The sequence below is a fragment of the Pelodiscus sinensis genome, chromosome 6 (genome assembly GCF_052426305.1).
Source record: "Pelodiscus sinensis isolate ZL-2025 chromosome 6, ASM5242630v1, whole genome shotgun sequence".
NCBI lineage: Eukaryota > Metazoa > Chordata > Testudines > Trionychidae > Pelodiscus > Pelodiscus sinensis.
The window spans coordinates 16,260,663-16,286,041 of NC_143057.1; the positions used below are offsets into that span (position 1 = coordinate 16,260,663).

The window sequence follows — 25,379 nt, forward strand, 5'->3', positions numbered from 1 at the left end:
ACGTGGCCTGGAATGTTCAGGTTTAAGGTTGCATTGAATGTGTCAGCATGGCATTTGGATGTCAAAAGCTTCTCCAGGCTCTCTAGACATCTACACAGAATTTTCACCAGCTGGCATCTACTAGGAAATCCTATGGTAAAACCCCAAAGACCAAACTCTGGGTCAGAATCATTCTGGGCTGCCAAGACAGCAGTTTTGAAAGTTGAGCTCCCACCTTTTCAAAAGCACTACTAGCATACACACACTAGGCAGTTAGGGCCAAAACCCCTGCTTGGAACCAAATGGCTTCAGTTTGCACCAACAGAGAATTTGGCCCCTCTTTTGCTTTTCCAAAAGTTGGATCTTCCTTTTATTGTAATCCGCTTCAAAAAATAAACAAAAAAGGGTCAACACATAAATGAGGGACACTTACGTCTTACTATCAGCCTGGTATAAGCGGAGGTGAAGTGGTTTCCTCCTATGTATCTGGCAGAGTAGACCCCTGCATCCTGTAGCTGGGCTTGAGAGTAGGTCACTTCTAGCACATTTGGCACTTCATGCCTGGGCACAGAATGAAAGAAAGACCCTGAAAGAAGAGCATACAAACATCATAGTAGATCAGGAAACCCATTCACCCATTCGCAGGACTTCAGATCAGATCAGTGAAGGCGTCTCAAATTAACCAAGCTGACTACCACGCAAAACAATATTGTTGGTCAAGACACTGCACATGACATTGTTTGGGGCATTAGACCTCTTCTTTGCCTCTCCTCTAGCCACCGCTGCATAACAGTTGAACAACACAATATAGTAGTTAATGTCTGAAGAATGTAGGTGCAGGGAAAGTTGCTCATTATTACATCAGTGGCACATGCATATGTATAATTGTAAACGTTCCCCTTTATGAATAAACATTTCCCTTTTCAGATGGGCTCTGCTCAATGATTTCACATTTTTTATCCATGTATATAGGTGTTGGTCTTTAATTAGGCCCTTATCATGTAAAGTGAATCACAAGCACAGACCTTTACTCCCTTGTGGAATCCTATCGGTTTCTCCATTCCTTAAGCTCAGGCAGGAGGTAAGCTGTGTAGCAATGGGAACCTCAGTTATGTGGCAGAGAGAAATCTCAGTCAGGTGCCCAGCTTCTGGAGTGCTCAGGGGAGAGTTGGGAGCAGAATGGGGAAGAGATCTTGGAAGGCAGCAAGTCAGTGGAAAAAGAGGAAGTGGGGTGGAAGAACGTGGAGTAGCATAGCCCAGGGATATTGAGGGATACAAGGAGGGAGCCGTAAGATTAGAAACAAAGCAAAGGCACAACAAATGGTGAACTGGAGAGCCAAGAGATCATGGAGGGGAAACTAATACATTCAGCAACTCTGTTTCTAGGGTTGGCAATCTGGCTCCTCTTCTGAGCACTAAATGCACAACACATGATGCTTCCTTCAATTGCACTACAAACACCACCAGTAATTATTTTAATGCCATGACACAGGTGCTGCTACCACAGTGATGGGGAGGGGGAAATAAAGTTGTTACCATTTTTGTTGATTATTGCATCTTCCTCTTTTGCAATCTTTTTGATGAAGGATATGTTCACTTGTTCTCCTTTGTTCACTGTAACAGTTAAAGCCACAGGCAGGAAGGAAGCTAAAATAGAATGATCAAAACATGGGATCAATGAATATAAACGAATGTGAATCCCCTATGCTGAAAGTTGGTGAATGATCTACAGAGGAATTATTGCTGGTGACTTTATACGTTTAGGTTTTCCACAAGAGCACATTGATTTCCTTTCCCATTAGCTCTGTGTTTCAGCCAGTGGCATTGTTGGAGTGTGTGGTCATCTAGGTAGTTGAACAAAAAGGGGGTGTAATTAGAAGCAAGAAAAGGAAATTAATAAAAATGTTCATACTGGCTGGATAACTGGAAACAATTCCTACCCAAGAAAGTCAGCCAGTTGTAGAATAATTTCCCAAGTCTTTTTAGCCCTGGGAACATTTTTTACTAGATTGGGTAAAGTACTGGAAAATGTAATTTACTAGGAAAAAATCTTTCACGGGCAAAGAAAGATTCTATGCAGGGTGAAATGCAACAAATATGATATAAACTCTTATGCTCTGGGTCCCATTCTACTGTGGTCCCCTTTATGGGGATGTTTATATAAGATAAAGGATGTGTGAGCTACAGACAAGTATGAATCATGGGGTAAATTGTTCAGAAACTTTTCCATTTGTGGATGCTCACATCTCCTTGCCCCCGTCTTTTGTGCAAACATTCAAGAAATGATTTGCACGTTTTGGTTTGTACCAAAGATTGTGGGAAAAAATATAGGCCTGTAACTGAAATTTGTTTATCCAAGGAATTAAATTTAATTTTATGTGGGAGTGGAAGTAATTTATAATGCTAGGTCAGAAACAAAAACCAAAGAACAATAACAAACCTCCTTCCTCCCCCCCACCCCAATCTTCTCTCTCCATCAGCTACTCAGTTGATTTTGCTAGAAAAACTTAGATGGAGCCATTTTCCATCAGAAAATGAAGTTCCATCAAAGTCAAAATGCTTTTTGTACTGATTTTGTCAAAAGTGTGTTTAGGAGAAACCCTACCAAAAATCCTGACAATGTTAAGCCATTCCATTTTGACATTTTCAGAATGAGAAATTTTGTTTTTCCATTTTGAAATGACTTGTATAAAAATAGTTTACATGCTATATTATATTATATGTAGTGTCACTATGGCTATGTTGGTCTGAGGATATTAAAGAGACAATGTAGGTGAGATTACATCTTGTATTGGACCAATTTCTGTTGGTGAGGAAGACAAGCTTTCATGCTCACACAGATCTCTGCTTCAGGTCTGGGAAACTAACTCAAAGTGTTACTCCTTGTCTCTCTCCCCAACAGAAGTTGGTCCAATAAAATACATTAATTTCCCCATCCTGTTTCTGCATTATATTATCTACTGTACTATAATATTTTAAAAAGCAACATTCAAAATGCAATGTGTTGTTGAAATTAAGCATTTTGATCGCCCTGAAACATACAAACAAAAAATGTGAATTGCCCTTTTTGGACACCTTGGGAGAAGACAGGTGAGTCCTCACCTGCAGAGAGCCCCCCAGCCTGAAGCAAATACTCACCAGCAGCCACACAACGGAAATACATGCCCAGGAACCTATCCATGCAACAAACCCTGTTGCCAACTCTGTCCATATATCTATACAAGGGTATGTCTACACTACCCCGCTAGTGCGAACTAGCGGGGTAATGTATGCATACCGAACGTGCAAATGAAGCCCGAGATTTGAATTTCCCGGGCTTTATTTGCATAAGCCGGCTGGCGCCATTTTAAAATGCTGGCTTCTTCGAACCCCGTGCCGTGCGGCTACACGCGGCACAGGCTAGATAGTTCGGACTAGCAAGCCATTCCGAACTATCTGTACACCTCGTTCCACGAGGCGTACAGATAGTTCGGATTAGCTTGCTAGTCCGAACTATCTAGCCCGTGCCGCATGTAGCCGCGCGGCACGGGGTTCGAACAAGCCGGCATTTAAAAATGGCGCCGGCTGGCTTATGCAAATAAAGCCCGGGAAATTCAAATCCCGGGCTTCATTTGCACGTTCGGTATGCATACATTACCCCGCTAGTTCTCACTAGCGTGGTATTGTAGACATACCCCAAGTGACACCATCACAGGACCTAACCATACAAGCCATAAAATCAGGGGCTCATCCACCCGCCCATCCACTAATGTATTATATGCCATCATGCAGCAGCCATGCCCCTCTGCCATGTATATTGGCCACACTGGACCGTCTCTATGCCAAGGATAAATGGACGCAAATCAGATACCAGGAAAGATAACACACAAACCTGTAGGGGAACATTTTAACCTCCCTGGACATCCAATAATGGGTTTGAAAGTAGCCATCCTATTACAAAAGAATTTCAAAACCCAATTACAAAGGCAGACACCTGAACTGGAATTCATTTGCAAATTCAACACTATCAACTCAGGACTGAATAACGAACTCAGCTGGTTAATGCAATGCAAAGGCAATTTCCCCTCTTGGGATTTTCATATCACCAAATGCTGTGAATAACCCACTTCCCCCGACTTGATTAGCTTCATTAATACAATCAACTTCTTCCTTATATATACACCTCTGCTTCTATAACTTCCACTCCAATTCATCTGATGAAGTGGATTTTATCCACAAAAGCTTATATCCTAATAAATCTGTTAGTCTCTTAAGTGCCACAGGACTCCTTGTTGTTTTTGCAGATACTGACTAACATGGCTATCCCTCACAGGGCTAGCTCAAGTATCTCTATCCTAACTGGGAATTGCACCCTAACTCCAAGTAGAGGGTTGTTTAGCTCAGTGGCTTTTTGTTTGAAATGTAGATAGCTAGTATTAATTGTTGTTTTTCATGAGAAATTCACTTTACAATTCAGCTTTTATTTTTCCTTTCAATTTTCTTTGTGTGAGTTGTTTAGTTTATCCATGGGACCTTTTCAGCATTGTTGTAATGGAAAGGAACCACATTCATTGGTGGGCTCAGTTCCAATGTATTTTTAGCCTGTGATCTGCATTTCATGAATTATTTTACAATATGAGCCCACTCCTTAAAGAGAAACAATGAACTTAGTTGCAGAAATGCCAAAGCTCTCTTTGCTTTATACATCTATAAATCCAAAGCTGTCCCATTTCTGCAGAGTGATTCTACTGTGTTACAATGTTCTCCCCTTCAGTCACTAGGAATAGTTTCTATACTATACAAACTATAGGCCATGCAAATCTGTCCAAGCACCAAGGCTACCTGCAAAATGGCCCTCTACTTTGAGAATTTTATATGTAGACTCATGTAGAAAAATATTCTTCCTGTACTTTTCCACATTATAAAAGTCAAGATTTTTAGAAAAAGAAGAGCTTAAATTAGGCACTTAAGTCCATATTGAGGCACAGAAGTCCCCAAAAAGCATATAAGCACGTACTTAAGCATGTGAGTAATCCCATTAAAGGCAAAAGGATTATTCATATACTTAAAGTTAAGCACATGCTTAAGTGATATGATGGAGAGGAGCCCAAAGCAATTGCTAGATTTCCAAAATTGCCAACCATTCAACAGCTCCCATTGACTTCCATTGGGCACACAATGCACCTTTCAACTCATTTGATGCCAAGAAACTATATGTATTTAGAAGCCTTTAAAATTATTCAGACAATAACCGTGGAGAGGAACAAAGCCTATTTGTCTGCTACAGTGGCTTTGCCAATCACAGACCTTCCCTAACCTCCCTTTTCTCTCACTATAGCCTTTAAGAGCTTTGAGAATTTCTACCATGCCTCTTTCTCATCCATCCAGCAGCCACAAGGGGCTTTTCTTGTGGCCACAGCCTCCTGGGCAATGATTTTGGGAGGTGGGAGAAACCGCAGCTACTTCTTAGGGGCCACCTGCAGTGGCTGGGTCCCTCCTCCCTCTGGAGACACATAAGCTGGAGGAGCAGGCAGTCAGTGAGTTCTCCACCTTCCTAAGGGTTGTGGGGTTGGGTTTCAGCCCTGGGATGATGAGTGGCAGGCTGCAGTCATGGGGCTGCAGGCTCTGTCCCAGGTCCTGTCTCCAGAGTGTGGGACTTTGGGTTCTTTTCCCAGGTGATGCAACCATGGGTTTGACCCTGAGCTCGCTGCCCCATCACCTCCAGCTCCTGCTGCTTTCCCAAGTGCTCTATTGCCTCTGCACCCATCTCCCCAATCCAGGGCTACATTTGTCTCCAGGCTTGCTGGGGCTGAGTAAATCTGCTGTGAAAACTGAAAAGTGCTCTCTGAGACCACCAAAAATGCTGTTGTGAGAAACGCTGTACTGGACAATGCACAGAATAGGTTGATGAGAAACACAACTCAAAGCATTCCATCCAAAGTTTATGGCAAAGATTATCTGATAAGCAGAAATACTCAAGGTCCCCAAAATGCCCCTTCCAAATCAATGTAGATTATTTCCCTTCTGGATAGAACAGATTTACTGAAGGTGATCCGTGTGTTGGGCTCTCAAGTCTTGATTACTGCAAGTCTCTGTCCCTACCTACGCATGTAGCCATTAACTGTAAAGAGCTACAATGGGTTCAGAATCCGTCATTTCATCTTCTGAGAAACTCCAGCAGTCAAGACTTGCTATCTACACTAGCTCTGTAGATACAAGGCCAAGTTCCAGATTTTGGCCCCATCTTCAAAGCCTTTCACTGGTTGTTACCTGGTGGTCTGCCTCGCCTGCCTGACCATGAAGTCGTCCAATGGTCACAACAATAGAACTGACAGCCTCAAGAGTCAGACCTTTCTGGGTGACAGGCCTGAGAATCAGGAGTGCACTCCCACAAGACACCAGAATAATCACTTATCACCTTGAGAGCAAAATGCAAAATCTACTCCTATCTCGCCTGCCTACTCCACCATCACTTTACAACACAGAAACTTCAGCCCCTGCTCACTCGAGAGAGAGGACAAGTGAAAGTGTTGTTATATGTTCCCTCTATAAGTTTCATCATCTTGACAGTGTTTGTGCAGAATAGCAGCTGTGCAGGCTGAGGGCTGATGTTTGAAATATTGGTATCATAACATACTATGCTAAATATTAGTGATGGGTGAACGTGGAAAGGTTTGAATTTTTAATTAAGTGCAGAAAATTATCTTAAAGTTCCTACATTTCTCTGGAGCATATGCTAAGCTCTTTGCTTTGGAACTCAGCCTGGAAATCACATGAGATCAATACATATGAGATTTCTAGTAGGAATAGGAATGGTCTAGGAAACCGAACATAGCAGTAGCTCCCAGTTCTTAAATACACCTCTCTCTCTCTCTCTCTCTCTCTCTCTCTCTCTCTCGCTCAAACTCTCTCTGGATTTTATTCTGTTGCCTTCCACCTTGGTATCAGAGCACTTCCATGTAAAAGACAATGGCATTAGTGAAATCCTTGGTGGTCTGCGTGGAGTCCCTTGGCTTGTCTACACAGCATAGCAAAGTGCACCTGAGGAAAGTGATTTATAAAGTGCTCTGTTGTGCTCTGCTCAGTTTAAACCTTGCTGGTGCACTCTAAAAAATACGTAATTCCTGTTGTCTTTCAAAGTGCTCCAGCAGGGTCTACAGCAGCATTATTTTGGAATAACTGACATTATTCCAAAAGATCTTCCTTTGATTTCCTGCTGTGTAGATTGCTCCATAAACCAAATTAAGCTATTTCAACTTCAGCTACACAATTGACATAGCCCTGGTGTGTAGACATGCCCTTCGAGTGCATCATGTTAAAGCAGTTTGCTGTGTAGACAAGCCCCTGTTTTTTCTCAGATTGCAGATATTACTTGAAGTAAGATGCATGTTTTTAAAGTGCTTTGAAGATGAAAGACCCAATGTAAGAGTTACTTTAGTAATTGTTTTGTGGGTTCAATGAGACCACACTTCTCTTTCTTGACATATTTTACTGCTTCCTTTTGTGCTGCTGGGTATTACCATAATGGGCAGAACATGAAAAAATAAGAGAAAAATACTGATCGACGAAGTGATTCTGAGCCTCTGAAGAGACTGGTTTGGATTGGGCCAAATATGTTCTTAATGAATCCAGGCCTGTCTGCTATCCACTACTATACCTGCTCCTATTATTTAAGAGTAGCAGCCACACCGCAAGCAGAGGGGCTTGCACACCTCTGGTCTGACCCGCATACGGTACCTCCTAATGACATCTTCATTGTACGTATCCTCGTCACCTCGTCTTTGGCTTTCCCTTCACAGTAGTAAGCTCCGATAGTTTCACTAGCTTGTTCCCTTTTCCACACCACTCTTTTGGCTGTTCCTCTTGTCTCATCTTCAGAAACTTCTAGAGGATTCTGGTGTTGGCTCAGCAAGGCCTCGTAGTCTCGCCCTATTGTGACAGTCTCGGGGGAACTCCATCTAGCTGCAATGCAGATAAGCGATGTCTCTGAGTTGCCCACTAGAGGGAGTGAATTGATCAGCATCAGGTCCAGTGCTGCCTCCACTTTGCCTAGAAACAAACAATAGGTGAAGGGATTGTTCTGTGGAATCTGAGCATTTCTTTTAGTTCTGATTCATCACATAGGGACTTTTGAAGTAATGCCTCACACTCAGTGCTTCCCTCTTACTGAACACTGAATTAAAAGAAAGTGGCTGTATGTCAAATGTTCTGTTCTACATACTTTGGGAACAAACACATGGAAAGAGAGGACCACATGTGGCTTTCCCCTGTTTGTGTAGGATGGAACGTGAGCTACCTCTCTGGGCACACAGACCCCTTCCCCAGATCTCTTCATGGTGAGGGGGGATGCAAAAGACAATACATTCAAACCTGTGCTACCTCCTTTAAGACCAGTGTGAAGAAATAGGGGCATATGAAGACTGTTCTGTCATCACTTCAGGTAGAACTGGATGCATGCATCAGTGGCCACGTACAGTAATTCCTCATTTAACACGTGCCCGCTTAACACGTTTTCGTGATAGCACGATTTTTTTTTAGGGAACATTATTTGAATTACCCGACCATCCCTGGAATAACACTATTTCCCCAGCTGGCCTGTTGCCGGTGGCTGCGTGGGGCTTCCCCCGCCTCCCTGCAAAGCGGCAGAGGGTTCACCGCTCGCTGCGCTGTTCCCCGGAGACCCCCCCCCCCCCCGCCGGACTCAGTGTGGGTCCTGGCAGACCCATCACAGGGGCATACTCCCAATCTCCCTCTCCTCTTCTCCCCTTCCCTTCACCAGAGCCAAACACCTCCCCTCCCTGCTGTAAACCAGTCCCCTTTCCCCCCCCCCCCCCCAACCTTATGTCCCGGTCCCAACAGACACCACCGCTCGAAACACAACCCCTACATTTTCCATTATTTTCAATGGGAAAATTGACTCCGCATAACACGTTTTCACTTAACACAATCATTTTCTGAAACATATCTATAGTGTTAAATGAGGAATTACTGTACTGTTCTAAGCAGCCAGTGTATAAGAATAATAGCATCTATTTTACCATTCATAAGCTTGCAAGTTCAATAAAGATGCTGCTATGCAGGGCAAATGGCTCCCTGTCTTCTACAATAATTACATTCCTCTCGTATCTAAAAGCCTTCTCTTGGGAATCCATTCTATGTGTTAGGATTGTGTGATATCCATTCAATGGGATAGCCTGTCTTCCATCCAAATGCACTTCACCACTGGCTGTCCATGCCCAGGTGGTAGTGAAAAGATGAGAGAAAAAGTTAGAGACATTTCTGTGAATACTTCAGATAATTTAGAGCCACAACACTAGATCCACAGCACTGTGACATGTTCTAAATGCAATAATAATGAAAAAAACCTCATTTTTTTCAAATGTGAAGAAATCATGGCCCCTCGGGTTGAAACCGTTTGGACCAAACATTAGCCTGAAAGGAACTTCCTCTAGCCTTCCGCTAAAGTTTTGAATGATTGAAAATCGGGAGTTATCATGGATATAGGATTTCAAATGGAACAAGAAACAAAGTATAACAACAAACAAAGTGAAAAGGCTTCTGGTAAGTTATAATAATGAGTTAAACACTGGATCAGAACCTCATCTGGGCCTGAGGGACATTATGGGCCAAATCTGCAGCTTGGCCTTACCTGGGACTTCATTTTTATGGGAAGAATTTGTACCAGGAAAAATAGAGGCCAGTATTTGAATATTTGCTTCTATGAACCAATTATAGTCCCATATTTGAAACTTCTGAACCACCTTTTCCACTGCTTTGTATCTTGTGTCCCTGTGCAAAATGGATGGAAAACATTATTCCCACTTTGCCGAGATGCAATTGGCTATACAAAGTGCAGGGCAATAAAAAAATCCAGATCCCCAGTTTGCATAAAAGAAAGTCCCTCTTTTTTTATCCTAACATTGTTAATTATGAATAACCTGGTTTATGCTCTATTGTCATAAAATGACTTTCAAACCAAACAAGTAAACCCTCTCGCATTGTCCCCTTCCCTCCCTGATCTACAGTCTTGTGTGACTATGATTTGAAACACAAACACCCCAATGAGAACAACCACATGAAACAACAAAGTTACAGGAGCTCCTTCCAAAAAAAGTACCTGAAGTGATCAGTGTTTTCAACAGTTTAAGAACTCAATTTAAGAGAGTAAATCAGTTTCAGAATATACTTACCAGCTTACGTGAGATGGAGGCATGAGCAGCAACTACATATTCCTTACATTTTGAAATAATCTGGGCATACCACATAGCCATAGGAATGAATAACCATAAGAGCAACAACAAATACTTTCAGAGGGGTGTCGAGTTAGTCTGTAACTGGAAAAACTTAAAAAACAACAAATAGTCTTGCAGCACCTTTAGAGACTAACAAATACTTTGGACTTCTGAATGTCTCCCACAGATCAGAAAGTGCTTTTCAACCATTTACCAGTTAAGTTTCACAACACAGCCAAGATGTAAGTATTTTTTATCATCATCATTTTACAGACTAGAAAACAGGCAAAAGAAGGTTTAATGACATTCCAGAGGATATAAGAAGTCTATGACAGAAAGAAAAATCGAAATCAGATGTTCTAATTCCTAATCTTATGTGTTTGCCAATAAATAAGCATAATTATAATGTTTTCTTTTGGAAACAACTTTAAATCTTAGTTGTTGAAGGAGTGAGGTAGGGACCCCCTTGGCTGTGTCTAGACTGGCAAGTTTTTCTGCAAAAGCAGCTGCTTTTGCGGAAAACCTTGCCAGCTGTCTACACTTGAATTTCCGCAAGAACACTGACGATCTCATGTAAGAAATCAGTGCTGCTTTCGGAAATACTATGCTGCTCCCGTTCGGGCAAAAGCCCTCTTGCACAAATCATTTGCACAAGAGAACCAGTGTAGACAGCACAGTACTGTTTTGCGCAAAAAAGCCCCGATGGCTAAAATGGCGATCAGGGCTTTTTTGCACAAAAGCGCGTCTAGATTGGCACGGATGCTTTTCCGCAAAAAGTGTTTTTGCAGAAAAGCGTCCGTGCCAATCTAGATGCTCTTTTCCGCAAATGCTTTTAACGGTAAACTTTTCCGTTAAAAGCATTTGTGGAAAATCATGCCAGTCTAGACGTAGCCCTTATGTTTAGTGCTTTTGGAATGAGAAATAAGAATAATGAAAAGAGGAATGCTGTCATATTTCAACTAAAATGCAAACAATGATTTCTGTTAAGCATCACTTTTTCCCCCCGGCTTTAGATTCAGCTGTATTTTGTGTATAGCAGCAGCTTCTCTGCAGTCAGTATTTAGTGCCATTCCATTTACAGATAGCTTTCATATTTGCAGCAATGAGTATAGCTTTAGATAAAAAAGTCAAAGGGGAATAGTGTTTACTATATATTCTGAATATGGGTGTGTATATTTTGTGCTCTAGTCCAAGGGAGGAGGTACCTCATGGCATAAGTATCTTAGGGCACTCAGACCCCTCCCATCCAAGGGTGCGGCAGTTACCACCCTTCATGTGCCAACCCTGATTATTTACGTTACTTAATAAAGAAAAAAACCTTCTGGAAAGGACGTTGTATAAAGCCAAGAGTCAAAGAAGTCAAGTAATTCTGTAGCACATTGTAAAAATGCCTTCTTTGAAAACAGCTGAAGCTAAGTAGTTGTATGATGCAAGCATGACCAGTTGGGCTGGCGCTTTTTAGATTTTTATTCATTCTTTATTTACTATATACGGGTTAATCTTGCAATCTCTACTCATATGAGCAGTTCTTCTTCACTTACTTGGGGTATGTCTAGACTACATGACTCTGCCGACAGAGGCATGTAGTCTGGACGTACCCTTGAGTGCCAAGTCTCTTGCTTTTACCAGGGTAAATCACAAGCAACTCTACTGAAGTCAGGGTATGTCTACACTACAAAGTTAGTTCGAACTAACGGACGTTAGTTCGAACTAACTTTAATAGGTGCTACACTAGCGCTCCGCTAGTTCGAATTTGAATCGAACTAGCGGAGCGCTTAGTTCGAACTAGGTAAACCTCATTTTACGAGGACTAACGCCTAGTTCGAACTAGCTAGTTTGAACTAAGGGCTGTGTAGCCCTTTAGTTCGAACTAATGGGAGGCTAGCCCTCCCCAGGTTTCCCTGGTGGCCACTCTGGCCAACACCAGGGAAACTCTATGCCCCCCTCCCGGCCCCGGACCCCTTAAAGGGGCACGGGCTGGCTACGGTGCCCGTGCCAGGTGCAAGCCTGCCAGCACCCAGCTAGCAGACCCTGCACCTGGCACGGCACAGAGCCACCCACCCGATGCCCCCCAGCCCACCCCCTCTTCCCGGGACCAGGCTGGTGGCTCCCGGGAGCTTGCCCTGGACCGCAAGAGGCGGGCACCTTCCTGGGCTAGTGCGGACATCGTGGACCTTGTCCACGATCTCCGCACTAGGCACAGGAAAGTGGCCGGCTAGGGCAGGAGAGCTGCCAGCCTGGCCACCCAGGAGCAGGTGTGCATGAAAATCAAGGGGGTCCACTGAGACCCCCGACACTGAGCCCTGAGCTTAAAATGGCCATCCTGGGTCAGACCAAAGGTCCATCTAGCCCAGTAGCCTGTCTGCCGACAGCAGCCAACCCTAGGGACCCTGGAGGGGATGGACCGAAGACAGTGACCAAGCCATTTGTCTCGTGCCATCCCTCTCCGGCCTTCCACAAACTTTGGGCAGGGACACCACTCCTACCCCCTGGCTAAGACCACTCCATGGACCCAACCTCCATGACTTGATCTCACTTCCCTTTCAACTCTGTTCTAGTTGTAGCCTTCACAGCCTCCTGCAGCAAGGAGTTCTGCAGGTTAACTATTTGCTTTGTCAAGAAGAACAACTTTCTCTTACTAGTTTCAAGCCTGCTACCCATTCCTTTCCTTTGGTGTCCTCTAGTCCTTCTTTATGGGAACTCAGGAAGAACTTTTCTGAATGCACCCTCTCCACCCAACCCCTGCTTTTAGAGACCTCTATCCTGTCCCCCCTCCGTCTCCTCTTTTCTAAACTGAACAGTCCCAGTCTCTGTAGCCTTTCTTCATCTGGGACCTGTTCCCAACCCCTGATCATGTTAGTTGCCCTCCCTTCTCCCAGACTTTCTCTTCCCCTCTCCCACCTCCTTTTCCCAGTCTCCCCAAGTTTTTTTCAATAAAGACAGAGTCAATGTTGGAAGAAACGTTATCTTTATTTTGTACATCAATAAGAAGGGGGGCTAGGGAAGGGTAAGTGGAAGGAGGTGAGGGAGGAATGGGGTACGAGCCCCCGATGGGGAGGACTGGGCTGGCTCTGCGGGCTTCTGGGGGTGGAAGCTCTCCTGCAGCCCCCCAATTACCCCCTCTCCCCAGATGGCAGCCTGCGGCAAGTGCAGCCGGGCTGATGGCCGAGTGGTGTGATGTGCCCAGTGTGGGTACTCCGGGCACTCCAAGCCAGAACTTCTTTGTAAGCGGGGCACCCCTTAGAACTGTCTGTCCGGGGTGGGGGTCGGGACCCTTTAAGCGCAGCCCTCGGCTAGCCTGAGACAGCATCTCCACTCTCTAAGTCCTCCTCTGATGCCCTGCCGGCACTGCTTCCGGCCATCCTTAAGCCCTGTTCAGAGTCCACTCAATGTGGACTTGCTAGTTCGAATTAGCAAAATGCTAATTTGAACTAGTTTTTAGTTCTAGACGCGTTAGTTCGAATTAGCTTAGTTCGAATTAACTAATTCGAACTAAGTTAGTTCGAACTAGCGCTGTAGTGTAGATATACCCTTAGTCTTTATAGCACTTTTTTATATACATTTCCTACACAGCACTGCATACTTGCTGAAAAGCATCATAGTGCTATAGAAGTTGGGGAGCTATGGCAATATAGGGCAGCTGAGAAGCCAGCCCATATTCTGGAAACACATAACTGGACATGGACCTGAACCAGACCATTGGATTCTAATATCCCCAAATTCTGCAGAAGTTCAGATTCAGATCTGGATCCCAACTCCGTGACTTGGGGTGATTGTTACATGTAACTTGTTCTCTTTGAATGGTGGAGCTTGAGGCAAGGTTACAAATCAGAATGAAAATGCATTGATATTACTGCCAGAGAAGGGCTTGCATAGCACCTTCATGGACACAAATCTATCCTTCCCCTTCCATCAATATAAGAAGCAACAGATATATATAGCTGTACCAGTGAAGCAGATGTAATCTAGGCATGCCCTTAATATGAGACTCTCTCAGTGGAATCTAAGAGTCATGTAGTCCTGGGGATGAGGGAGCTGTCAAAGTCTCAAAGCTGGAATCCATTTCAGGCGGGAAAATTTAATCCAAGAGGAAGTTCTGAGCTAGTGAAGCTGCATCTCTAGATAGAGGGTTTCAATCCTCATCTAGATCTTCTGAAACAAGAATAGCTCTCTTAGCTCCCTCTGGCATCAACATCTGTGGGACTGGATTTTTAGGACGTGAACTAAAAACCACTGAAATAACAGAAAGATCTCAGCTATCTCCAGCGGACAAAGGGTCACACCCTTAGTCCTCTTAGATTTAGGGCTTGTCTACATAAACAGGTAGTGGTCAGTAAACTGGGGCATAAGGCCTAGTCTATACTGACACATTTTGTTGCCAAAAGCTGCCTTTTGATGACAAAGCAGTGAGTGTTTACACGACAATGTGACTTTTATCAGGAAAAACAGCCAGTTTTGGCAACAAAAATCATCTACTCCTGAGAGAAACTTTTGTCTTTCCCCCTCGCTTTATTGTCAATAAAGAGCCAGTGTAGACTCTGTTTGTTTTGTCAAGAAAACAAGCTCCCACCAGTATCCCACAATGCTTGCCCTGATGGCTCTGCTCAGTGTTTTGTGATATCTGCTACCCTCTATCCATGCACCCCTCCCCTTTCAAAGCTCTGGGAAGTATCTGACAGCTGAGTGAGCTGCTCCACTTGGGGAACAAAGCAAATAACTGGAATGTTTCCATTCTGCTCTGTACTCGGAACACAGGGACAGGCAGACTGCTGCTGAAGGGGAGGACTGGAGAGACTGCTGTGCTGTTTGACATTCCTGAGCCTGGAGAGCTCATCCAGCTGCGAGGGAAACCCAAGAAGTGCAGGGATCAGCTCTGCCTTCCACAACACTGAATTGCAGGATGCTTACCCATGTTGCTTTGCTCTTTCTGATGACAGGGGAGCTAGCAATGTGGCCCTGAAATGTCAACAATGGGAGGCAAACAAATTGGGTTGACTGGTTTTCACTTTTGCCAACTTTTGTATGTTGACAGCACTTTTGTTGCAAACCTTCCCACTATAGACTGCAGTGCACTAATTGTTCTGTAGTGTACTTTGGTCAACTGCACTTTGAAACTAGAGTAGGTAACTGTTCACTAGGGAACTTTTAGTGCCCAGGAGCAACATCCACATGGCCTGTTAGAGCAGTGGGTCTCAACCCAGGATACACTTATCTCTGGGGTTACACAGAGCTCTTTAAGGGGGTACATCCACTCCACTAAATATTTGCCTAGTTTTACAATAGGCTACATAAAAATACTAGTAAAGTCAGTAGAAACTAAAATTTCATACAGATTTGTTGACATATTGTCATGGAAATGTCAGTTCAATATTTATATTCCAAGTAATTTTATAATTATATGGTAAAATTAAGAAAGCAAGCAACTTCTCAGTAGCTGTGCGCTGTGACACTTCTGTACTCCTGAGTGTGATTTTGTAAGCAAATAGTTCTTAAGTGAGGTGAAACTTGGGGATACATAAGACTAATGAGATGCCTGAAAGGGATATAACAGTCTGGAAACGCTGAGAGCGACTGCATTAGAGTGCAGCAGGTTAGTGCAAGGTAAATTTATACTCCAGTTTGCTGTGCTCTACATGATCACACAGACAAGCCCCTAGGAGAAAGTGCAGATAAAGTAAATTTGTGTTCCAAGTCAACTGCTTACAGCATCCCTGCTTCACTGCCTCTCCTGGCCAAATCTTTCTATTCTTATTCAGGAGGAACTCCCACTCCCCAAGTGTGGCAAAATAACCCTTGAAGTCAATGGGAGTTTTGCTCAAGCTGTGACAGAAGGATTTAGCTCTCTGAGAACAGTGCAATAAACACAGACAGGAAACAGCCTCTCTCTGTATCAGTGAAGATCCCTTGTGCTTCCTTGAAAAAATCCTTTGACTCCTGCCCCTCGCCTTGTAGAACTGACCTCTGCAGGAAGGCAATTTGCTGTGCATGCAAAGGGGGTTTGGAAAAAGGAGGCCACCACATGCTGCCAACACTGGAAATAGGAGGTGTAATTTACAGCAAATTTGCTGCCAAAAGAATATTGACAGAGTTATGGCTACCCAGTGCTACCCTGTGCCTTTCTAGATCAGGGTGGTTGCTTAAATTGAATCTTTAGGCATTACTTTATTTCTGTATTTTCTGGTTTGTTACACTACACCATCTCACCCCACTTCCCCACATCCCTTACCTCTTCCTCTGTGGAGACATCAATTGCCCATGTAGCAACAGAGAGCACAACTCAATTGGAACAGAACTACTCCAAGGCTTGCACTATTCCCCCCTGGCATTAATGATCCAGGGAAAACTAGAAGCAGTTAGCACAGCTCTTACCATCATTTCCAGGGGCTTATAGTCCATGAGGGATGCTGTGGGTATAAGAGGTATAGGAGGCTGCAGTGCACTACCCTTTGGAAGTGCACCAGCCTGACACCTTTGGAGCACCACTGCTGAAAGGGCACTCCAGCCATAGACCCACCTGTAGTCTGCCCCCAGGTCTCCTCCCACTTATTTTCTTCCCTTGTGGCCCTGCCCACAACACTCCTCTTCACACCCCAGCTCCATCTCTTCCCCCAAGGTTCCTCCTGTCCACGGCTTATGCCTCGGGGAGAGGGGAAGGCAAAGAAGGACGAACCTGGAAGGAGGGGACAAAGAGGAGGGGTCAAAGGGAGCCTGGGGGAAAGGGTGGGGGCGGCAGAGAGTGGGGCCTGGGGCGTATTGGGATTGGCACACAGGTGTGGCCTTGGGAGAAGAGGCCAGGCAGTGTAGAAGAAAGGGTGGAGCCACAGGACAGTGGCCCCCTCACACTTCTGGATGTTTCCAGCATTCAATACCAGGTTCCCCAAATGTGAGGAATGCAAGAGCACTTTGCACTCTCCTCACAATCTCTTGAACATTCTAAGTGTCCACCAAAACTCCTCCTTTGCAATGGCATTCACACGCTGCCATGTACCCTGCCAGTCCTCTGTGCCATGTTATTGCTCCGGCAAGTCAGCATACGTCACCCTGTAACGCTAGTCTCAGTCGGGGTAACTGAAAGAGGTGTCTCAGAGGAATTCTCTGGCTCTTATCTCAGATGCATGCTAATTTACAGACCTACAAAGCCTCTGATAATTTTTAAAATATTGCTGCCCCAGACATTAGCAGAGGTAATCTGTGTGTGGTAGATTAGTGCCATACTCTGAGCCACGAGCATGTGTGAAAATATCAGAAGAATGGGATAAATGTAATGACAAATCTTTTATTTCTTGTAAATGTAAGAAATCCCTGACTCAAAATTTGCTCCCCTAAACCCTCTGGGCCACGATCAGGCATGTCTATTTTCAAGACAATCTGAGTATGCATGGGGACAGGGACAGATTAACTCTGCTGGAACCCAGGGCTATTAGATTTTTGGGGCCCCTAAGACTCTGGAATAGGGCAAAAATGAGGGGTTCAGAATGTGGGCGGGAACTATGAGTTAAGGGGGGGTTGTGTGCAGAAAGAGGTAAGGGACTCTGACTGGGGGTGCAGGCTCTGGGGTGGGCTTATGGATGAGGTGTTTGGGGTACAGCAGAGGGCTCCAGGCTGGGACCACGCGGTTTGGAATGCCAGGAGGGAGATCAGTGCAGAAGGCTGAAGTGGGGTGCAGGGTGTAGGTGGGAGTTAGCATGTGAGGAGGGGGAGGAGGGGAGGTTCAGGACTAGGGCAGGATGTTGGAGTGCAGTGTCTGAGTGGAAATTAGGGTGGGGGAGGGCTGAGGGCAGAAGGTTGGGGTGGGGATGCAGGGTCTGGGCAGAAGTCAGAGTTTTGGGAGGAATGAGACAGAGGGGTTGGTTGCAGTGAACTCATCTGGGGCAGGTCCCTTTTGGCAGTGCAGGCCCCAGGGAGGGAAGGCAACAAGCGGCTCTGTACACTGTCCAGTGCTCGTCCACAGGCATCATCCTCATTGGCCATGTTGTCTATTGGGTTGTAGATGTAGATCTTGTTGATATAGGAACTGAGTTAGGTCACTAGGGGTATGTCTAGACTACATGCCTCTGTCTCCAGAGGCATGTAAATTAGACTACCCGACATAGTCAATGAAGCTGGGATTTAATATCCCTGGCTTCATCAAAATAAAAATGGCCGCTGCGCTGTGCCGGTTCAGCTGATCGTCGGCACAGCGCAGCAGTCAAGATGCAGATCGGTCGACAGGGGAAGTCTTTGTCGACCGCTCCTGTAAACCTTGTTTCACGAGGCATAAGAGAGCGGTCGACAAAGGCGTTCCCTGTCGACAGATCCGTGTCTTGACTGCTGCGTTGTGCCGACGATCAGCTGAGCCAGCACAGCGCAGCAGCCATTTTTATTTTAATGAAGCCAGGGATATTTAAATCCCAGCTTCATTGACTATGTCAGGTAGTCTAATTTACATGCCTCTGATGACAGAGGCATGTAGTCTAGACATACCCCTAGAGGTCATCCCAGCCAGTTTGGGCTGGTTCTAGTTAGTTCTGTGTTATGAAATAAAATGGACACTTGCTCATTTTATAATAAAATGGACACTTGCTCATTTTATAATAAAATGGACTCTTGCTCAAGCTCTCTGTGTTTCCACTGATTTCTTCTTAAACTGTGGAACTCCACACGATATAACAAAGTGGCTTCAGCCAAGGAACCTGGACTAGAGGGGTCCCACAAAAACATCTGCACTTTTGGTAACCAGGGGATCTTTCTGCAGGGGCCCCGGGTGCAGCCATTAAAACTCCTTTCTTAATCCAGTCCCGCGTGGGGATGTGAGAGCACTTTGAAAAACTGACTGATAACCTTAATTATGCAGTCTCTAGCTTTCTTTTATAACAGCAGTCACTCAGGGCAGTCATGCCAGCCAGACCAAAGGAAACAAAAATCACAACCCCATATCTGAGAATTGGTCAGTGTTTGTACAGGACTTTGAACATGTAATGTGCTATGCAAGTGCTGGTATTATTAGCGCTTTCTTCATTAGTATTATGATAAGGCAACGAGGTAATCAGGGAAAGAAGGCAGCAGGAGGGGGGTGGAAGGAAAAGAGCTTTTTAGGGCTAGAATCTGAAGGGGAATTGATTTCCCTATGTTTTTTTTAGGCTTCATTATCAACAACCTGTATAAGGAGGAGTTGGCAATGCTTAGCAACAAAAATAGATCCCCTTTGGGTTCTGAGCATAGCAGAGAAACAGCAAGAGCCATACAACAGAGAAGTTGATATGTAAATTCCAGGCAAGGTCTGTCTAGTAGAAGAGTAGACTAGGAATCCAGGCTCAAAAACCTCCCTGGTTCTCTGGGTTGCCACTCTCCAGGATTAGCCTGGAGTCTCGCAGCATCAATCTCCCAGTGACTATTGAAAGTAATCCTAGAGATTTCAATAGAATACTTTAAGAAAGTGACATTGTCATGTTGGGGAAAAAATCTCTGAGTAGCTTCAGTCAGAGTTGGCAACCCTAACTGTGGGGCCTCTTTCAATCCCATATCCAGGCAGATTTCTTTCAGGAAGCATCCACTGATTACTTAAATCCATTCATAGAGGAGTGGGCATTGTCCAGTGTTCCCTGCTCTGTATCTCTGTCTGGATGCTTTGTTTTGACCCTGTAACCCACCCCACTGATTTTTCTTTCTGTGTGCCTGGTATTAAGTGGATCCCCTTGTACACTGTTGAGGTGGAGGTCTTTGTTGTTTTTATAGGGAGAATTGTCTTTGAGGGCTCTGCTCATCACCTGGGGACCACGTAGGCTGCATTTCTCCACACTTCAAATACAATTAACTCCTTTCCTCCAAGGAAAAATCAGAGGCAGGAAGTAGCTGCTCAGGAAGCACTGTCAGATAATTTCCTTTCTGGAAAGGGAAGCTAGCCGTATCCTGCAAGAATTTTCATATGGATTCAGGTAACACGACTATAGTGCTTAGTATAAAACACTGCCCTGCTGGCATACGTATCAAAACTCCCATTGTCTCCAATGGGGGTGAGGAGCTCAATCCTAGTCTTATAGCTTTCAACCACCACACCAACTAATAACCTGAAACTTTTATTGGGTGCGGTTCTTGAAAGGCCTGGGTAATGTCTTTGGGTACATGAGGCCTAGATGAACTTGCATGTCCTCCAGCTCTGTGGACACATAGAAAGAAGTGTCTCTTCAATTCCTGAGTGGCTCCTTGTGAGACGGTCAGCACTCTCACTGACCACTGGGGCTGCCAATTCTGGGCAGATCTATTCTTGGAGGTTTTATCACATGACAGTGTTTTAATTAAAGGTTAATCTTTAATTCTTGGAGACTCCAGGACAATCCTGGAAGGTTGGCACCATTGCCACTGAACTTTAATGGGTGCACTGAACACTATTCAGGATCGAGCTTTCAGTCTGATTCAGGGAGTGAATGAACATAAGAACATAAGAACGGCCGTACTGGGTCAGACCAAAGGTCCATCTAGCCCAGCATCCTGTCTGCTGACAGTGGCCAGTGCCAGGTGCCCCAGAGGGGGTGGACCAAAGACAATGATCAAGCAATTTGTCTCCTGCCATCATTCTCCAGCCTTTGACAAACAGAGGCCAGGGGCACCATTCCTTACCCCCTGGCTAATAGCCTTTTATGGACCTAACCTCCATGAATTTATCTAGCTCTTTTTAAACTCTGTTATAGTCCTAGCCTTCACAGCCTCCTCTGGCAAGGAGTTCCACAGGTTGATTGTGCGCTGTGTGAAGAAGAACTTTCTTTTATTAGTTTTAAACCTGCTATCCATTAATTTCATTTGGTGTCCTCTAGTTCTTATATTATGGGAACATGTAAATAACTTTTCTTTATTCACCCTCTCCACACCACTTATGATTTTATAGACCTCTATCATATCCTCCCTCAGTCTCCTCTTTTCTAAACTGAAATGTCCCAGTTGTTTTAACCTCTCTTCATATGGGACTTGTTCCAAACCCCTAATCATTTTAGTTGTTCTTTTCTGAATCTTTTCTAATGCCAAAATATCTTTTTTGAAGTGAGGAGACCACATCTGTACACAGTATTCAAGATGTGGGCATACTATAGTTTTATATAGGGGCAATAAGATATTCTTCGTCTTATTTTCTATCCCTTTTAAAATAATTCCTAGCATCCTATTTGCTTTTTTGACTGCCATTGCATACTGAGTGGACGTTTTCAGAGAACTATCCACAATAACTCCAAGATCTCTTTCCTGACTAGTTATAGCAAAATTGGCACCCTCATATTGTATGTATAGTTGGGGTTATTTTTCCCAATGTGCATTACTTTACACTTATCCACATTAAATGTCATTTGTCATTTTGCTGCCCAGTCACTCAGTTTGGTGAGATTTTTTTGAAGTTCTTCACAGTCTGCTTTGGTCTTGACTATCTTGAACAGTTTAGTATTGTCCGCAAACTTTGCTACCTCACTGCTTACCCCTTTCTCTAGATTGTGTATGAATAAGTTGAATAGGATTGGTCCTAGGACTGACCCTTGGGGAATATCATTAGTTACACCTCTCCATTCTGAAAATTTACCATTTATTTCTACCCTTTGTTTCCTGTCTTTTAACCAGTTCTCAATCCATGAAAGGATCTTCCCTCTTATCCCATGACAACCTAATTTACACAAGAGCCTTTGGTGAGGGACCTTGTCAAAGTCTTTCTGGAAATCTAAGTATACTATATCTACTGGATCCCCCTTGTCCACGTGTTTGCTTAAAAGAAACCCACAAAATAAGTCCTACCCTATTAAGATGCCACTCTCAGTGTGGACTAGAAATTTACTATTTTTCTTAAATGAAAGCTTAGATTTTTGAGCATAAGATAGCAACTTGGAACAGAGCTTATTATTCAAACAAGAGATGGAAGTGCAGAAAGAGCTCAGTTAGATTCCTAGTCTTGTCACAAGCTTCCTGGACAAGTCATACATAGATCCCTTTCCTCAATTCTCCTCTGTAGTTAGTCGCTTCCCATTCTGTATTTGTGAAATGGATTGTTCCTTCCTAAGTGGAGTACTTTGCATTTGTACTTATTAAACTTCGTCCTATTTACCTCAGACCATTTCTCCAGCTTGTCCCAGATCATTTTGAATTATGATCCTCCCAGCTTGGTGTCATCTGCAAACTTTATACTCTCTCTGCCAATATCTAAATAATTGATGAAGATATTGAACAGAACTGGTACCGAAACAGATCCCTATGGAATCCCACTTGTTATGCTCTTCCAGCATGACTCTGAACCATTAATTACTCTCTGAGAATGGTTATCCAGCCAGCTATTCACCCACCTTATAGTAGACCCATTGCAGTTGTATTTCCCTAGTTTACTGATAAGAAGATCATGCAAGACCGTATCAAATGCTTTACGATAGTCTAGGTATACCACGTCCACTGCTTCTCCCTTACCCACAAGACTCAGTTTCCCCATCTGTAAAATAAGATGAGTGTGAGGCTTGGTGTGAACTGACTTCATTTGTACTTGTATGTAAACTATGTTAAGATCCTTGAGTGGAACTTTCAAAAATGCCAAATATTATTATGGTGATAAAGTGATTGTTCCAATTACCACCCTCCTGCCTTTTAGTGGAAAACCTTTCTATAACCTTTGGGGAGGTGGAAACTTACCCAAGGAAACACTTCAATACACATATCAAACCCTTTGATCATGAGTAGAAGCAGTGTCATTAAAAGGAGACTATAAAGTACTAAATCCCAAATGCTTAGGAGGCTGTACTTAGCTTTCATCATCAGCATGGAGCACATGACACATTAGCAGTTTAATATAGGACCTTCTGCAGTGTATTTGTTATATGACATTATGCAGTCATGAACATTAAGACTAATTTAGAGTGTATTGAAAACAGACAGCCTACTAAACCTCTCTTCTCTCAGTCCTTTGAACTCACTTTTGTGGGCTTGATGGAAGAAATGTTTTTATCCTCTAAAACGAAGCCCAACCACTAAATTGCCTGCAACTCTGGATTTCTCACTGCTTTAGATTGAAAGCTTTTTGGACTGTCTTTTTTTAATGTATTGTATAGTAAAGAGTATATTGGTACTTTGATGGCTCTAAAATCTAAACAGACTCATTACTAAATCTTTTAGATACCAAGAAATATATTGTTTTGGCAACATTGTTGAGAGAGTATGTGGATAAATCCCTGTGATATTATCATTCTCATATAAGTCTGTATTAAGATCTTGTCCTTTTAGATATATCTTTGTTAAGTGTTCTTATAGAATCTCTGTAACATTGATCTATCTATGTTCAATAAAAGTGGCATGTTGCCTTATCCCCCTGAAAAAGATCCCGGGTGCTTCTTTCAAGTACAAGTACTCAAACCTGACACACCTTTAAAATTAAATGGAGTAATTCATTACAAGTGCAATAATAAATTAACCAATATTGAAATTTACAGTTATAATTTTGCAAATAATTGAACCACTTATGGACTTTGTCACTATTCTTACAAAAATACAATAATCTCATCTAGTAGTACTGGTTGAAAAATTGAGCCAATTTTTTATAATCATCCCGTTACTTTTTGGGAGATGTGAAGTGTGATTTTTTTTTAATAGGCTAAACAAATCTGTCATAGATGGCTAGATTCGGTTGGTCCTGTCTCAAAACATGAGGGTGGACTTTTTGACTTCTTAAAGGCCCTTTTCAATCCTACATTTCTATCCTATGATTGATAAAATTTGAAAAGTTAACTAAAAGTTTTGTCAAAAATGTCGATTTCAAAATGTTCACCCGATCTCCTTAACTAGTAGGAGTATTTGAAGTGAATTGTAAGAACTTCCGATGTGAATAAGGATTGCAGGATTGGGCCATAAGTGCAGTTTCATGATAAACAGTTCCCCTTTATTTTTTTCATTTTTAATATAATGTATTTGCTGAATGTTGTGGACTCTGGAGTCCAGACTCCATTTTAAGGAATCTAAAACCCATTGATACCGCAAAAAATACCAAACCTTTTTTGTGTGCAAAAGATAACGACCAGGTACTTTCCCAAACATAGTCAAATTCTTGCAGTTGAGCTCCATTCATAATAATCATAGAAACGTAGAGGTGGAAGGGACCTTGAGAAATTATCAAATCCAAATATCCTGTGCTGAGGCAAGGCAAGCAGATCTAGGCCATCCCTGGCAGTTGTCCAACCTGTTCTTAAAAACATCCATGAAGAGGACTCCATAAATTCCCTTACAAGACTATTCCAGTGCTGAACTACCCTAACAATTAGAAAGTTTTTTCTAATCCTTAACTGAAAGTTCCCTTACTGCAGATTAAGCCAATAATTTCTTGTCTTCACTCTAGTCAATAATGCAGAGCTCTTTTGATCAAATGATCTCAAAACACTTCACAAACGGAAGTCATTGTCATTATCCCCATTTTGCAGAAAGGGAAAAAAAGGCAAAGTGACTTGTCTAAAATAATCCAGCAAGCCAGTGATAGAGCCAGGACGAGTGTGCAGGTCTTCATAGTCCAAATCCAGTGCACTAGCCTGAAGTCCAAATTGCCACCCACCAAACTAACTGCCCCCCTCAAAGGGTCAGCCTTAGCAGGAATACAAAGCTAATACACCATCGTAAATAAATTATTATTGTTCAAGGCTGTCTCTGCCACTTATTAGCCAGAAATAATAAAATTCACACTATCACTGATACATAACAGCGGTTACATGTTTTTTCAAAACTCGATGCCTCTGACTATAGTCAATGGAAAGAATCACATTGTTTTAAGAACTTACAATTTAAAATACAGACATCAGTTGATTCCTCTGTTCTGCTCTCTTATTTATTCTCCTATCCCAAGACAACTATGTACCTGCTAAGGGTGTAAGGCATGGATCTCATATACTGCTGTTGCCTAGATTCTTTGGGTTAAGTATCCCACAAAACACTAAGACATGTTCTCAAAACTAGGATGTTATAATGCATTTAAAAAAAATGTGGAACCACTGTAATTTTCAGAAGTTACACGTTTATGTGTTTGTGTGTGTGTGTGTGTGTGTGTGTGTGTGTGTGTGTGTGTGTGTGTGTGGGCGGGGGGGGGGGGGGAACAGCTCCACGGGAACTGGTGCTTGTGGAGAGCTAGCTCAAAAGCTTTTTTCCTGATGTAATTCAGGAATAGTTCCCATAAAGCTAAAACAGTTATTATGCTGGTATGAAACTGACATGAGAGGA

The 25,379-nt window shown here is 43.3% G+C and overlaps 1 protein-coding gene across 2 annotated transcripts in view; it reads right to left on the reverse strand.

Moving 5' to 3' along the window:
- TEK (TEK receptor tyrosine kinase) overlaps nucleotides 1–25,379 on the reverse strand; it is an 84,194-nt gene that overhangs the window by 42,474 nt on the left and 16,341 nt on the right. For both annotated transcript variants that reach the window (XM_014575592.4, XM_006127248.5), the window contains exons 2-4: nucleotides 7,696–8,007; nucleotides 1,516–1,626; nucleotides 413–565 (exon numbers count right to left, since the gene is read on the reverse strand). In XM_014575592.4, the coding sequence (XP_014431078.3) occupies nucleotides 413–565; nucleotides 1,516–1,626; nucleotides 7,696–8,007 (576 nt within the window). The remainder of the gene's footprint in view (nucleotides 1–412; nucleotides 566–1,515; nucleotides 1,627–7,695; nucleotides 8,008–25,379) is intronic.